This window comes from Pygoscelis adeliae, unplaced genomic scaffold, assembly GCF_000699105.1.
Source record: "Pygoscelis adeliae isolate BGI_AS28 unplaced genomic scaffold, ASM69910v1 Scaffold571, whole genome shotgun sequence".
Taxonomy (NCBI): Eukaryota; Metazoa; Chordata; class Aves; order Sphenisciformes; family Spheniscidae; genus Pygoscelis; species Pygoscelis adeliae.
In genome coordinates this window covers 32,406-48,555 of record NW_008824129.1, presented here as the reverse complement: position 1 = coordinate 48,555, position 16,150 = coordinate 32,406, and the positions used below count along the sequence as shown (strand labels likewise).

At 41.0% G+C, this 16,150-nt stretch overlaps 1 protein-coding gene across 1 annotated transcript in view; it reads right to left on the bottom strand.

The window, feature by feature from the left end:
• The window catches only part of LOC103925593 (protocadherin alpha-C2-like), a 67,718-nt gene extending 52,435 nt beyond the window's left edge, over positions 1-15,283 (bottom strand). The window contains exons 1-2 of the mRNA XM_009334325.1: positions 15,119-15,283; positions 5,498-5,659 (exon numbers count right to left, since the gene is read on the bottom strand). Coding sequence (XP_009332600.1) covers positions 5,498-5,659; positions 15,119-15,283 — 327 coding nt within the window. The remainder of the gene's footprint in view (positions 1-5,497; positions 5,660-15,118) is intronic.
• Between the last annotated feature and the right edge of the window lie 867 nt (positions 15,284-16,150).

The window sequence follows — 16,150 nt, the reverse complement described above, 5'->3', positions numbered from 1 at the left end:
CGGGCGGGGGAAGGGCCGCAAACCGCCTGCACTTCTGGACCTGCTGCTGCAGTGCTAAGTACATCCGCTTGGGAGGGTTAAATCAGCGCTCCGAAAAATCGGGCCTCCAGCCAGGTCTGGTGCCGTCTGTGTGTTGCTGCAGTATGTTTGACGACCTCTTTCTTGGAGACCTGCCCCTCTGCTCCCTCGGAGATTCATCCTTGCTGCAGCACCGTCCCTCTGCCCAACCCCTGCGGGCCCCCCTGCCCCACTTCCACCCTCCTTCCGCCCAGCTCCCTCTCGCCCTTGCTGCAGCCACCGTGCCCCGACAGCAGCTTGACTGGTAGAATTCTGCAAGTCACACCCACGAGTTATAAGCATTTAAGATGGGCTTCAGTTTCTCATCCAATGCAATAGACAGGCTCAAGGTGATCAAGTGCAGCTGGAGAGAAGATGGGGAAAAGCAACATGATCTCTTTTCCAGTTACAGTTTTTTCCTCCTCTGCCCTTGTGATGGAGGACTTAAAAAACCGGGCCATGAAATTGAACAAACTCAGCAGTGGGGTGAGGGTGCTGCAGCTGCAATGAGTTTTACCCCAATGCCACAAATACCAGCAAAGACAATAAACTTACAAGAGGAGGATTACCCCATTTATCTTTTGGCTGATGGGTTCATTTACTTCTTAGCCCCTTTTTGTGGCCCAAGTAATTGCCCTCATATTTATTCTAATGTGCCCAGTACCCCACTGTCTGCATATACTGCTGTGCAACCACCCAACCCTGCTTATCTTTTTAAGTAGGATAAATGTAGGTCTGCGCACACCAAGAAGGGCAGATAGAGATGCCAAGTGCCTAGAACATGTGGAAATGTGCCCATTTCATCTAGTTGCCTAAACAGGAGCAAAACACTTAAAAAAAAAAAAATCAGCTTCAAATTTTTGGATAGCTACCCACCTTCAAGATCACAATATTCACAGATTCAGAAAAAAATGCCCCAACAGCCTCCCCCCCCAAAAAAAAAAAAAAACAACCCAAAAACCAACACCCTGCTAAAAGCTATAAAAAAGCTATAGCAACACTGATATGCATGGATTATGCCCTGTGTCAAAACAACTTGCGGTCATCATATAAAACAAAAGCCTGAATGGACACACCCTCAGTTTTTCAGACAATCAAATAGTGGTTTCATCCAGACAGTCCACAGATCATCTCTGCCCCACACCTCCCATGTGTACCACCACAAAGTCCTCTAACAAACATGCAGCACACCAATAAAAGGCCAAAAGCCACAGCAATGTTGGCAACATCTAAGGCCCTGCCTTAAGGAACATGTTGGTACAGACTCTCCTGGAAATGGACAACGCCCATGATAAGAGGTAGTGGGAAAAAAACCCTCATCTCTGTAGACAATGCCTTTCTAGCCACAGGTTGATTTTACTTACAGAGTGTGAATGAAACACACCAATCACACATCCAGGGGGTTTTAATACCAGCGAGGAATCTTTCACGCTGTTCCTAGACCCCAATGAGTTCCTTCTGATAGACATTCAGGCTCTGCTCTAGTGCATTCCAGCTGGGTCCCCCAGCAAGGAAGGGCTGACAAATGCTCAACTCCTGGCCCACCTCACTATTTACATGCTACCTAGGTTCATCTTTCCTCATGTCCTGTCTCTCTGTGGACAGGTAAGAGTGCACACATCCAAAGTTTTGCAAAACACCACAGAATATAAAACTGAACAGAGATAATACACACACACACTTAACTGAGCCATTCTAGAACATATTCCATAATATTTTCATTCCCATCAAACATGTTTCTAAACCTCAGGTTCTTAGAAAATTTTTCTCCTAATTTCAGAATCGTAAATCCTAGGATTGTCTGGCTTCTTGCCTTTTTGTAAGTTTTACAGCACCAGTAAAATAGGTACTCTGATTTTCATTTTACAAATACTGTAGCTTGGTTTGTATACAGTAACACTGTACAACTGTAACAGTCTTTCTCAAAATGTTAGCTTTATACAGTTTATGCTGACTGCACAGTTTATAAGTGATACACTGAAACTTGTTCTGTTCTGATTAAATGTTCCCCAAATCCCTTTAAATCTATATAAAATTCATTGATGGCCACAATAATTTTAGTTATTTCCATCAGCTTCAGTGGTAATGCTGAGTCAGTCCTGCAGGCCTCGATTTTTAATTCAGGAAAAACTTCCATTGAGAAAACACTTCAGGATCTGGTCTGTAGTGATATTGATTATTCTAGTGAAAGGCAAAAATTGAAACACGGAAAAACATAATTTCAGTTTCAATTGAATTGAGGCTTAGGGGCTTTCTAGTTTTCTTTTTCCCAGAGTTTTGTTTTCCAGTAATTTCTTGAAATTTCATCTAAGCATCAAATTTTCAAACACCTTCAAAGCTCACTAAATAAAAATGTACCCAGTGGGTTCAGATCAACCCACATGAGCAAGAGCATCAGAATCCATCCCTGCAGTAAAAACTGCTGATAAAACATATCAGGCCCAAATATCCATTTGCTGATAAACCTGATAACCCCTGAAGTGATTGGATACTGCCTGTATGCAGTATTTATATACACAGGCCTATTGGGCTTTGCTGACATACAAAAATTGCACCACTTTAATTAGCTTGGTTGAATTAAATGGTACTAGTCCTTTAATGTGAGTACAAACATACAGGTGTAGCAAAGAATACACTGATTTTATCAACTCCTGCAGAAGAAAATTAATTGCGTGTATATATATATACACACACAGAGTATATATCAGGATAGTAATACACTGACATATATCTATGCAAGAGGTTGTAGTAATATAACTATTTCAGTATGAAAAGTCCTCACATTCCCATGCAAGCCTTCCTTGAAACAGTTCTGCATATAGATATGCCCGAATTAGTAGCAGTGCAATGCAGTGACACAAATATTTCTGTGTAATATTTCTCTTGGGAGTGATACAATTATACACAGATATAGTTCTGTAGGTATTTAGGGCCTTGAAAGTGCATCCATTTCAAATCACACCTGTACAAGGAATGATTTTATATAACTTTGTAACTAGAATCAGCTAAATTTGCTTGAGCAGCAATAAATCTGTGTTCAATTTGCTTCATTGCAGAACACCATGCAGGGTCCTTCCTCTGGCTATTTCTGAGTCTCACACAGCAAAAGGAGAGAGAAAGACATATTAGAAAACAGAAAGATGTGAAAGTACAACATGTTAACTGAAGAACTCCAAGGTATTTCAACATCTAAAAAGACATTTTGCTTCCTAGTACATAGCTTCACCTTCAGTAAATCACATCCTTTAAACATGATATCCAACGACTCAATATCATGATATAGCTCCTTTCTGAACGGGTGGAAAGTCACCAGCTCAAAGGATCAGGCTCTAGGCTTTTGCATGCAGTCTTGTCAGCATGTAGGGTTTTAGCAGCAATGAGATTACTTGCATACCATATAAATGTACACACAATTTCTGCCTACTGATAAAACAGTGTGCAAAAAAATATGGAGACAAGTCTAGAGAATCCATATAGTTTAGTCATTAACAAGCAGGTAAGCTGTGTCATTCTCTAGAAAAAACTAGATCTTCTCTATATGCCCACTTGCATGTGGTGCCTACAATTTGTCTGCCTTACTTAGAATTAAATCAAGTCCAGAGGAAAGGAACATCCATCAGTCACAGGCCAGATTACATCAACCACAGTGGAAAACAATACCCGTAAACTATAAGGGAATGACTCAAATTTGTGGAGTTTCCTATCTACAATTTTTTCCAGTGAAATGGTGGACTGTAGCACCATCTTCTAGCCCATGGGTACTCATGAGATCTATGGAAAAAACATCTTGATAATTTCAGGGGAGGCTCACACTACTTCTTCAGTCCAACCCCATCTTGCACTTCACTCTCTTGCAGTTCCTGCATTCTTTTGCACCCTACTACCTGTCCCCACCCCCCCTTCTCTGAAGGAGAATATATACAGGATTGTTTCTCGTGACTTCCCATGTCTCAAGTACTATCTGGTCAGGAAGGTACTACCTAGAGATGATAAGGCAACACAAAGGCAGGAGTGAAAGGGATTCATACCCTACATTGGCTCCCTGCCTGACAAGCCTCCATCAGTCTCAATTTAGCAATCTGAGCTCAGAGATCCCAAAATATGAGAGAGTAGGATCTGCAGTCGGAACAGAGCCACTGAGCAACCCCTTAAACAGAGCCCTGCAGTTGAACCGATCTCTTTCAGTATATGGTCTGCATTCTCTGTATGGGATTTTCTGGGGACATGGGATTCTCCCTCTTCCTAAAAATACTGCAAAATGTCTCCCTGAGGTAACACAAACTTCTTGTTTCTATGCCCAACTTCTTTGCCCCTATGTTCAAGTCATCTTCCACACTTGAATTACTTGTTGACAAGCATCTTTTCACGTGCAATTTGCCTCTCCCTTGTTTGAAATAGGTATGGTGCCAAATTGCTCAGTCAGATTGGCTCTGTTCTTTTGTATCTTTCTTTTTTTCCTAAATCCATTTTTCACATTGGTATGAATCTAACTGGTGAGAATTTTATTTTGTATCACAAACATCTGAAGCCAGACTATTTAAAACATTGCTGTTACAGGAACCAAGGCTGTTAAACAGCCAGAAAAAATCCTGTTTGTATTTAGGTCACAATTTCTTTGCAGCAGCGTACTTGCTGTTATTCTAGAACATAGCATGTAAATAAAAAGGGGTGGTGGGTCAGGGTATGGAGAGAGATCTGTGTTGTAAACCTGAATTCAGACAAACCACATATAACAAAGATACATAGAAAATACATTTCTTTGCTTCTCCTGGTCGCCAGTGTACATTCAATTATTTCTCACTTCTAGTCTAAAATTTAAGGATGGATATCTCTCTGACTCATTCTGTTTGTCTTCTGCTATATTTTTCTGATGACTTCAAAATCCTTTCAGTAATGTATTGACCATAATGTCACATACTGTGCTGTTCTAAATGGAAGGACATTGACAAAATAACTTTCACCTTTCTAAAGTCGCCACAAAGCCTGTAAGTGCTACTTCTACTGCCAAATGTTTTCTTGAAGGTTTTGGTTGGTGTGTTTTCCTTTATCACCATTGTCTCTCTTCAGAGCCAGTCTTTGTCACTCTTCTATGCAGGCTGTAGTTCTTCAGCTCAAGCCATCACCACTAAATTTCAGCTCAGTGAAGTGGTTGTGAGACACACTCTAATCAAACAAATCTCTTCCAGATGATTATAACTTCATTTGTTTCCCTAGCTCTGAAACATGCTTCTCCTCACGTGTTGCATGCCTCTCTTTAAAGTTTGGGAACTGGGGTGAAGTTACAAGGTAGCTGTCCCCCTCTTGAAACTGTATATGAATGTGTCAGAGCAGTTGCCCAGAAACTGAAGACTCAATTTCATTTTCTGCTTTAAGGAGTTCAAACTTCTTTTCTCATCTCCCTAGAAAGTGCCTTCATCATAAGCCACAGGATGTCCTCTACCTCCTTATTGAAACAAGGCAAAAACTTATGCCATTCTATGTCAAAGAGAACAGCAATATAAGAAGTATCATCCTGTATCCTAATACCTGAGGTACTCACTTGGAAAGGAGGAGATGATGGTAGAAACCTCTTTTTGCTCCAAGAAGTTTTATCAACTTTATACTAAACCACCTTGTGATATTCACAGTAGAACTTGTTCTAATATTTTATAGCTTTTGTGTTACTTCTTACACACACCACACCCCCCCTCTGTTTGTTAGTTAAACAAAACACAGTAGTTAGATAAACTACTTTCACAGCATGAGTCCTCCTATTTCATGCTCATAGTACCAGATCCTGACGACACGGTGTCATAGACAATGCATAACAAGTACCATTACATCTGCAATAGCACCTTTCATTCTTTGCTGTGTTTTTAATCTTTTTACTAATACATAAACGTTGAGCTCTATGGTTTTAGTTTAGTTTTACTTATGTCACCTTTTTCCTATCCTATCCACGAAATTTAATTATTAGTCAGATAGACATTGACCTATCTTTTGGGGAGCCCCCTTCATACCCATACATGAAGCATTTCATACATGTTATTCTCATGTTCAGGCATATTAGTATTTTGTTAACTTTAGACCTCCTATGAGAAGATCTCAAATCTGAAGGGTCTATTTTCCATGTTTTCCTCTTGAAAGCCAGTTCTCCTGGAAGATTTTCTAACTTGTCCAACGTCATGCATATATCTGCCAGTAAGCCATATTTCTGAGGAACAGATACGTTCTGGCACAAAGTGACTTCAAACATTGCTTTATCCTACTAAACAAGATTTTCTACTAGACTTGGATGATCCTATCAGTCCAAGTCTCTGCTGATGACTCCTGAGCTCTCATAACTGGACATCCAAGTTGGACTGACAGCTCTAAATCTGCCCAGTGTTGTCTTCTTGTTCACAGTCTGGCTCTTAAACCCATCCTTTTCTTCTTTTCTTGTCTGTTTATTCTCCCTCTTAAATATTTGTTCCATGTGTTTTGTATTTTTTTTTTCATTTTCCTATTACTAGCCACAGCTTAACTTGAACTTTCCATCTTTTATTTATACTATCCTCCCCTTTTTTCATTTTGGTTTCTATTCTTTCTCCATCTTGTCTCTTTCCATTGAATAGTCTCCTTTTTCCTTTCCATCTTCTACCTCTAGTTCATTCATTTATTTTCTACTCCATTTTCCATCAGTCCTCCTACATCTTTCCTTTTTCGTGGGTCATCCACTCACTTCCTCGCTTTATGTTGATTTCCCATATTAATTCCCCTCAACGTCCTAGGGCTTTTATGTTTGTCCTTCTGGATATCCAAGAAATTTACTGTGTTCCAAAATGATGCTGATAAGGAATGCTGATGTCTCCTTTTCCCTTCACTTTTGTCTACACAGCTCAGGTAAAGTAGGAAGCTAAGCACCAAACAGTGGCACGGAACCAATGGAAACAGAGACCTAGGCATAAAAATAGATAGTGAGAATCAAAAGTACAGGCAAGAAGTAATATGAGGAACACTCACCTTTTTCACTGCTGAGAAAGACTCACAGCATTTTCTTTAGAGCCTGTCAGTGCCTCTCTTTAACAGGCAAAAGAGGTCAGGTTTGCATTATAAAAGACTATACAAATACCCAAGTACTGTGTATTCACTCTCTTGAAAACATACACTGAGTTACATCTATTAACTTTATTTCTGCTCCCTGCTTACTCCTGTCTCTTAAAAGTTAACCACCTAAATCTGAAACTGCTTAGTTTGGATCTGAAAAGGAGCTGGCAATCACGTCGGTTTGTTATCACATTGTTTTAATGATGACCTAAGTTTGCCTTTGAGCATGTTAGAAGTATTGACTGTCAATGCCCTAACTATAACCTGTACATCTTGTGCTAGATCAGATTTTGCTTTTTGGAAGGTCAGTGCTTTCTTCTCCTTCATTTGCACTTTTCTTTCTTGCTCTACTGCTCACCTAATAACTTTTCCAGGTTTGTTGCATTTTCTAATAGCATCTCCATGAATTCTCTTAATCAGTGAAAGTACATCAAGTTAGAAAATGATAAATTCAAGATACTAAAGCATTTCTTAAGCTTTAATTTCAATGCTTAACTTATTGAGCCCTGTATCTAGGCAATCATATTCAATTCAGAGCCACAAAACTGTGCAAAAAGACATCGTGAAGATCTCCTTTCCTCAGCAGAGTTGCCCCGCTAAGGTACTAACAGGATTACCACTTGTATTGAATGGTTAACTCGTGCTTTTGTTATTCAAAGCTATTTTCACTGCAACTTTCTTTTACAAGCCTGCCTAATCCATCCTTAACACATCTTCAAGTTACCTAAAATGTTGCAGACCTTCTGCTGACTAACTAAAAAAGAAAAAAAAAAAGAAGAAAACCCAGAAAAACCAGACTCACCTGTCTCACACCTGCTGCCACTCTGCTTCCTCGTATTTTCAAAAAACATACACCACCACCTGAAGCACGCATTAACCTATTGCACTGGGCTGCTAATACCAAGTGCATTTTCTCAGCAAATCAGACCTATGTGCAACTTCAGTCCCATGTGTCATCTTAAATGTGACTTTAGTGTTTTGTGTTTCTTCCCTGTACAGGAATGCATTCTAATATACATCCAACACACTGCCTGCAGCCACTCCAGACAGCCCGAGACACAAGTAGAAATCTAAGATGCACAATGTGAAGATGGATGGATCATCCAATGGTTACAACTAAGCAGTCTTCTGGTTGCTCTAAATTTCTTCCAGCAGCTGAGAGTCACAGTTCTGCCCTTTCTGCCCCCCCGGCACATCTCCACTCCAAAGCTATATGGGAGGTTAACACTGAGCTACAAGTGCCTGTTCCAAGCCACCATGATATTCTTATGCAGCAGCAAGCTACAACTTGCTCCTGAAGCTAAATATGTAAAGCAGCACAGAAATGACGAAGGACAGATTTTCTCAATCTAAAATCAGACCCAAAATGCTACTGTACTGAGTTGTACAGAGCTGCCCTAAATTTCAGCAATTTCTCAAATTAATAGAACAAATTATACTTAATCAGAGTTAAAAGTGTAGAGATGACTTTCCTTTTCAAGGTTATATTTTAGGATTAACTGATTAATTGCTGTTTTCTTGATGTTGGAAAAAGTCAATGTCAAATTTGCCAGGAAATTAAATCATTAGAGCTATGCTTTTTAAAACATAGAAGTGAGGCAAATCATCACCTCTACCTCTGGCTGTTGCACTCAGACACAATTCCCATGCTTTCTCCAGCCAGAGGCTCAGCCACCACTATGGGGCTGTCTCCAAGCCAGAGTAGGCAGAACTGTCTAGATGTCATGGAAGTTCCTTGCTGCAGAATGGATGAGCAACCAAAGGAACAACGAAGGTGTTGCTCTGGGCTTCCAGAGATCACCACAACAAACACAGGTTGGGTACAGGTTGTATTCAGCATACCTGCCATGACAGAAGAGCCAGATATGGTGGGCAGTGAACCTCTGCATGTCTGGTTCCAGCCTTTCACAGTGTTCTCAGGATTAGTCATTGTTTAGACTTGCAATTCTCTATATGGTGGGAAGGAAGAAACTTCACCCCAAGAACAAGCAATTGAGGAAAGTCTCCATCACAGAATCTATCCGGGTTTTGGCACAAATGGGAAAGACTTTGCTCAGCAACATGGCCAAATACCTAACAACCCTCTACTCTTGCAGTTGCACTTTCAGCTGCAGGTCTTTGCCTACAGTTCTGATACATGTACCATGATCTCAAGTACACAGGCAGAAAATGAAAACCCTTTAACTATTTTAAAGAGCAGCTGAGAGCCATAAAAGAGGCAGGAGTGGATTAGAGCACAGGCCCCATAAAACATACTGAGTCTGTGAGGATTTTTTATAAGACCAGTATGCTGCTCCACAGCTTTCTGTATTTCATGTGTCTGCACAGGAATGGCTGAGCAGGGAAAGTAGGGCAGGAAAATATTTTGTTTTGTCTGCTAGTTTTCAGCAGGCATTTCTGAGCTTAGAAGATTTTTACCTCAAATCCTGTTAAAAAAAAATCCATCTGCCCAAACTGTGCTGTGCTTGGACTATTTTTAACCTATAACCACATACGTGATGGGCAAAGTGTTAATACTGCAGATTCTGTTGATATTGTCTGACCTCAGGACAAGTCCCATTGATTTTCTTACTCAGCAGAACCAGGAACAGCATTTGACCCTGACTTACACTCTCTGCTAATTATATTGTTTTATATTTGTGTTTCTCTTCAGGGTCCTGGCACACAGTGGGATCCCACACGCTCCTTGCCCCCCAACTCTCTTTTAAATAGACATGCAAAAGCTTGTTCTTTTTTTCTCTTTTGACTTGTAATCTATGTTCCAGCCATTTAATGCCCTTTACTGTACTTCTACAATCTTAGTCATATTTTCCCTTTAATAAGGTTATCAGAACAGCACAGAGAATTGGATTCTAACTGTGCACTTACAAGTAGTACTTGATAACATGCCAAAAGATTGTCTGCCAATAATTCTATGCAAAAAAACAGCAACAATTTTGCTTTCTCTTGTGAATACTTTATCGATAGTTTGAGTTCATTACCTGTAACTAATCTGAGTTTTTCCTTTCTGTAATCCGTGATATTTTACCTGTACCCATCTATTATCTTTCCTTTTACATGTAGAGATTTGAAAAAAAAAATATATTTAATATTAGTATGAAGGAAGTATGAATATTAGTATGTGCACATGTGAAAGCACAAAAAGAAAATACAAAATAAGGATTAACAGGGAAAGTATGCATTAATTGCTACAGAGCACCCTATATGGGGATTTGATCCAAATTAATGAAGAGGAACAAAATTACCTAAAATAAGGTGTCAAGAAGATGGAGAAGAGAACTGGAGCCTTAAAATGCACAGCTGAGGAATACAAAAGAACTGTGAAATTAAAGAATTTTACCTAAGACTTATAAAGGGGTGAGACAAAATAATAATGCAAAAGATCCCAAACAGCACCCACTCCTAAAGGGAATCAATGGCAAGTCCCAGATCAGTCTATTGCCACCAGTGAATGAGAACCTATGAGCCATGATAGCCAGTGTCCCTTGTCGTCTTCATTGCACACAAGTGATCCCGGTCACCAGTGACCATCAGGCACATGAGCTGATGCTTGTGAATATGTGGGTGTGAGTGAGCGGAATCTATAAGAGAATGAGTGAGAGTGGGAAACTTCAGAGATTTTGTGGAAGAAAATCACTTTTCCCTTCCACAAAATCTTGCATTCAGTTCCGTTATACTAATTTCCTACATAACAATTCCAGATTCTTCCGTGTGAGACAGTATTTGTACACAAGGTCAGATCCTGAGAGGATAAGGGTTCAGTTAGAAAGGATGAGACATAGCAATATCCAGAAGATGCTGTGAGGAACCAAGAAAAAACAAAACCAGACCACGCTATGTGGAAGGGCCCAGAGAAGAACAAGCAACAATAACTATTGCATCTAAGAGAGACTTTAAGAAAGGGTTGAGGGCACAGCCCTATTAACTCCCTGCTTCAGGTCCACTTCCCCATCTACATACAGCCATCAGCACCAGCTCCTGCATCCTTCTTCACAGTTCCTCACAGCCTCTAGCACTCACTGCTGCTATTGCTGCTGGAGAACAGGACTAGCTCCAGGTAGCTGGAGGGGTTGCAAGGAGCAGAGCAGGAAGGAGATGAGATGGGAGCAGTCAGCAACATCTCTCAACTCACTACCTGGATGGGAACACAAGCAGAGAATGAGGCAGTGGTGAACAGTCCTTAGAAAATACAAGAACTGTAATGTCGCACACAGTATTAAAAAAGGATTTGGCAGCATGGCATGAAAAAAATCCTCTGTTGCACAGGCTGACAGGCACACCTCTGGGTGAAACAGTGGTCAAGTTATTAAGATGACAGAAAGCCACTGACCACAGCTGCCCAGTTCAAGGCCTGTATGCCCAGCTTCAGCACTGGTGAGATAGCTCTGTCCAGATTCACCAGTGCAACAAGTTTACCTCTGATTTACAGCACGTAAGAGCATCTCAGCATACTTGGAAGGGGAAGCAAAGAAAAGGAGAGATGCAATGTATGTGGTGGGGCAGATTATGACCAGAAGCCCAGAGGAAGGACTGAGAAGCAGTGGCTCTCAGGCAGTAACAAGAAGAAAAAAGTTCTGGAGCTAAGCTGGGGCTTTTGAAAATGGGACAAGACAAAAGCGAGATAGTGACAGAAGCAGTTGATGATGCCATAAAAGCAGGAAGTCAGGAGAACTGGGTTCTGTTCACTGTTACATCAAGGACTTCATGATTTTTGGCAAGTATCTTAATTGGTTCCTAAGATGTCAGCAATATCTGGGCTCAAATGGCCACTGCAAGGTTTAAAGCACTATTGTAAGGGATACTTGGAAGGTACATATACATATGTATAATTTATTATTTGTAATGGGTGCTGAAGGGAGAGAACTGTTTGGCTTTTTTTAAGTATACATTAAGCAAATCTGATTTCAAACTTCTCTTCATAATTCTTAAAACCTCAGCAACACAAAATATTTGTGTTTTGAGTTTAGTAAGAGTTCGATATTTCTTTCCTGGAGCACAAGAGTTCTTACTGAATAGGTCAGAGTGGTTGACCTAGTACAATATTCTTTTAAAAGCTAGACTCTATCCGGTGCTTAGTGCTAATTAGTACTATAGTATGAATGTAGATTTACCTTATGCATTTTGCATGGATCATACACGTAGCAAACTCATTCTTCGGTACTGAGGGAAACCCACATTGCGTGTACCTTTTCCTGCAACAGCAGGCAATGGTTCTGTGATGCAGAGGGCAGGGTATCCTGCCTGGTCCTCAGCTGCTCTTCCAGAAGAGCACAGATCTGCCACAGGTCATATCTGCCAACCTTACGGGGATACATCTGTTAGCCCTGGTATACCTCAAATGACACTAGACTTCTAGCTTTTAACAACTCAGCTGAGCTCAGTGTATTTTTTCCATCCTTGAACAGAGAAACCACAGCAGGACATGCGAGACTCTGAGTGATAAGCAGTGATGATGATATCAAATGTACCCACTGAAATCAATCCCCCCTCCTTGTACTAATCAAAACATTGTCCTCCACAACCAGATAGACCTGCAATGTCTCAGCGTGATTCTTCTCATTTAATATTCTTTCAAAACTGTCCTGTTTGGAGACAGATTTCAGGATTGAGCATTTGGAATACAAACTATTACTGGCCACATGGTTAGGAAAAAACTAAAATAATATCCAGCAGCAGCACCAGTGTTCCTCCTGGGTTTCTTTATCACACTGAACAGTGGTTGAAGGCACAAAGTTTAGAGGCCTTCAAGTGCAGTCCACTGAGAAAAAGGCCATATCCCCCCAAACTATTACCACGGTGGTCAGGGGAGGCATTTCTGTGGAAACAGAGCCAGTCTCCAGCCAACAAAGTCAAGGTTCAGGAGATCAAAAAAGGCAGCCTGGTTCTGTGTCCTGGAAAGGACCCAGTAGGAACAGGAGTCTGGGTCTGGTCCCTCTCTCAGGGGTTTATGTATTTTAGATCAGCGTACAATATGAAAACATTTCTGGGAGTAGGAACTAGATCTCAGGAGAAGGTGAGGAAAGAGGGACAAGCACTAGGGAGAACAAAATGAAAGCAGAAAGCCAAAAAGAGGTTTGGAAAGACAGGGAGGCGCAACCCAATCAGTATTCCTTTGGGCATTTAGTCCTGCAACCATGAACACCATAGTTATTTTCCTGCTGTACATACACTGGGACCAATCTTGACATTGTATTTTCACCAAAGACTTTTAGATCTTTTTTAGTCCTTTGTTCAAGAATTCTGGCACATAAAACCACCCACAATGGGAACTCTGCCAAATGTTAATACCGCTAAGTTATTTTCTGGGTTTTATAGTGCTGCAATTCAAAAGCCTTTACACTTTTCAGTCTTACTAGAATCTCTCTGAAACAAAGCATCTTCACTCCAGGTAGAAGTATTAAAAGAAAGAAGCTATTAGGTTTCTGAGCTATCAAATATTTATCTATTATCTTCCATTGTGATACTTTTGTTTAATTATTATACTGGTGCATCATGCAATGACTTAGTTAAGCTCTGTTTAGTTATTCTCATCTTTGATACTTCTGATTTGTTCACTTCTCTATTTTTAGTTTCTCACACTCCTTTAATGTGGTTTTAGTGATACTGTGAAACTAGTCCCCCACATGAAGCTTCATACGGCCTATTTGTTCAAGAAGTAATGTCACATTTTCTACTGATGAATCTCCACTATGTGGTAACTGACCCTCAAGACTTACAAGCCTCTAAAGTTTTGAGCCAAATTTCCTCCTAAGATAGATTAAAAAAAAAATTGTCCTTGTCCAACCAAAACACATATCCAATCATTGGAAGACACAAGTAGAGGACAATGGTGTAGTAAATATTCAGTTAATCTAATTAAGTATTTATTACACCACTGTCCACCATTAGCATATTCCTAAGGATTGGATTTTTGGTTAGCAATTGATCTAAAATTCAAGCACTGCATGACCCAAACACGTATTTCTAATGTACTTTTATACCTTATAAAAGTAACCCATTAGAAAAACATACAGCAAACAAATCTTTGAAAGTAACAATGCCAAGCTCTGCAAAGTTGGAGAACAGAACAATCCTGGGATCAAGGACTCTTGTTGCGTTTGAGCTGAACTCTCTTCTACATGCAATAGGAACGTAAGACCGGAGGGAGAGGTTGGGCTTTTCAACACTATCTCCTGAGATACCAGGTACCACGTTGTATGCCACCTTTCCTACTGAACTAAGACTCAAAAGCTGGTAGGTGCTGAACCCCAGTGGAAGGCTCTTTCTAATTATTACAATCTTTCTTCTCTTACCAGTCTACATGTATCATGGCTATTTTATGCCTATTTGTAGTTGAGAAGCACTGCCTTTTAGCGTAAGTAGCTAAAGGAGTTTCTCCTAGAGAATAAAACAGTACTTGCTAAACATCCCAAGCCCTTCTACTGCATTCTCATTTGGCAGACAATTGTTTCCTCAGTCACACACAAAACCCTTTGCAACGTCTCTTACAATTTCTGGCTGTGCTTTTTGAACATAGGTGGCAAAAATCAGAACTTGCCATTCCTTGTACCATGTTGTCAATACTCCAGCAGAACCACTACAGGTACCTTGACTAGTGCATCCTCCAATACATTTTCTTACTGATGGAGACATCTTCTGGGCAGCTTATGAACCATGCTGTAATCCGTGTGTTCTCCTCCTCAGCCACAGACCATTCATGAAACCCCACTTGTATTAAAATAAACCATTTTAATTCTATCCCAAAATTTTATTGCATTTTGTTAAGGAATATCAGGACCTCTCCTGCTTGGCTGCTGGAACCCAGCCCAATGCCCCGGAAAACAGGGTCTCTGCCCTGGCTGAGAGATGCAGCTGCTGCTCTCCCATTTGCAGGTTCAACCAGTAGCAAAGCTGAGGACATATTCCAGAGACACACACAGATACATGCACGAGACTGACATGGCCGGTCACACAGTGTGCCACAGCCAAGGCACTGCCTTCAACACCACCCACATACAGGACTGGCATAAGACACAAGCACAGACAGCCAAGTCCACTTCTCCTCTTTGGCTGGCAGAGACAGGAGGTAATTGGTGAAAGCGTGCGTGTGCACACACACACCACTCTCTGGATTCACAACTTTCGGGGATCGTGCATTCATGGATCCCTCAAGTACTGGCATGGCCCCTCTGCTGCTCGGCACCCCTGCACAGTTCCCGGCTCTCTGACCACCCCACAGGTCCCCTACTCTCTGGCTGGTCCAGCTTGATGCTCACTGCAAACATGCAGCACTCACACACTCGTTCAATAGGTACCTGTCCTGGTTTTGGCTGGGATAGAGTTAATTTCCTTCCTAGCAGCTGGTACAGTGCTGTGTTTTGGATTTAGGATGAGAATAATGTTGATAACACACCGATGTTTTAGTTGTTGCTAAGCAGTGCTTGCACTAGTCAAGGACTTTTCAGCTTCTTATGCCCTGCCAGCGAGAAGCTGGGAGGAGGCACAGCCAGGACAGCTGACCCAAACTGGCCAAAGGGCTATTCCATACCATGTGACGTCATGCTCAGTATAGAAACTGGGGGGAGTTGGCTGGGGGGCAGTGACTGCTGCTCGGGGACTGGCTGGGTGTTGATCAGCGGGTGTTGAGCAATTGCATTGTGCATTGCTTATTTTGTATATTCTATCATCATTATTATTATTATTTTCCCTTCCTTTTCTGTACTATTAAACTGTCTTTATCTCAATCCACGAATTTTACTCTTTTTTCCCCGACAATTCTCTCCCTCGTCCCACTGGGGGACAGGGGGAGAGTGAGAGAACGGTTGTGTGGTGTTTAGCTGCCTGACGGGTTAAACCACAACGCAATGAAATCTTCATAAAGCCTCCTTCCTTCCACTCCGTAAGATGACAATATATGTAACAGCTCTCCAAATACACATACTACTCTTGTTTTGATGAAACTCTTAACATAACTTGCTATTGGATGTGGATTCTCATGTGTAAATTTTTTTTTTTTTTTTACCACCTGTTCCACATCTTTCTTTCCTCC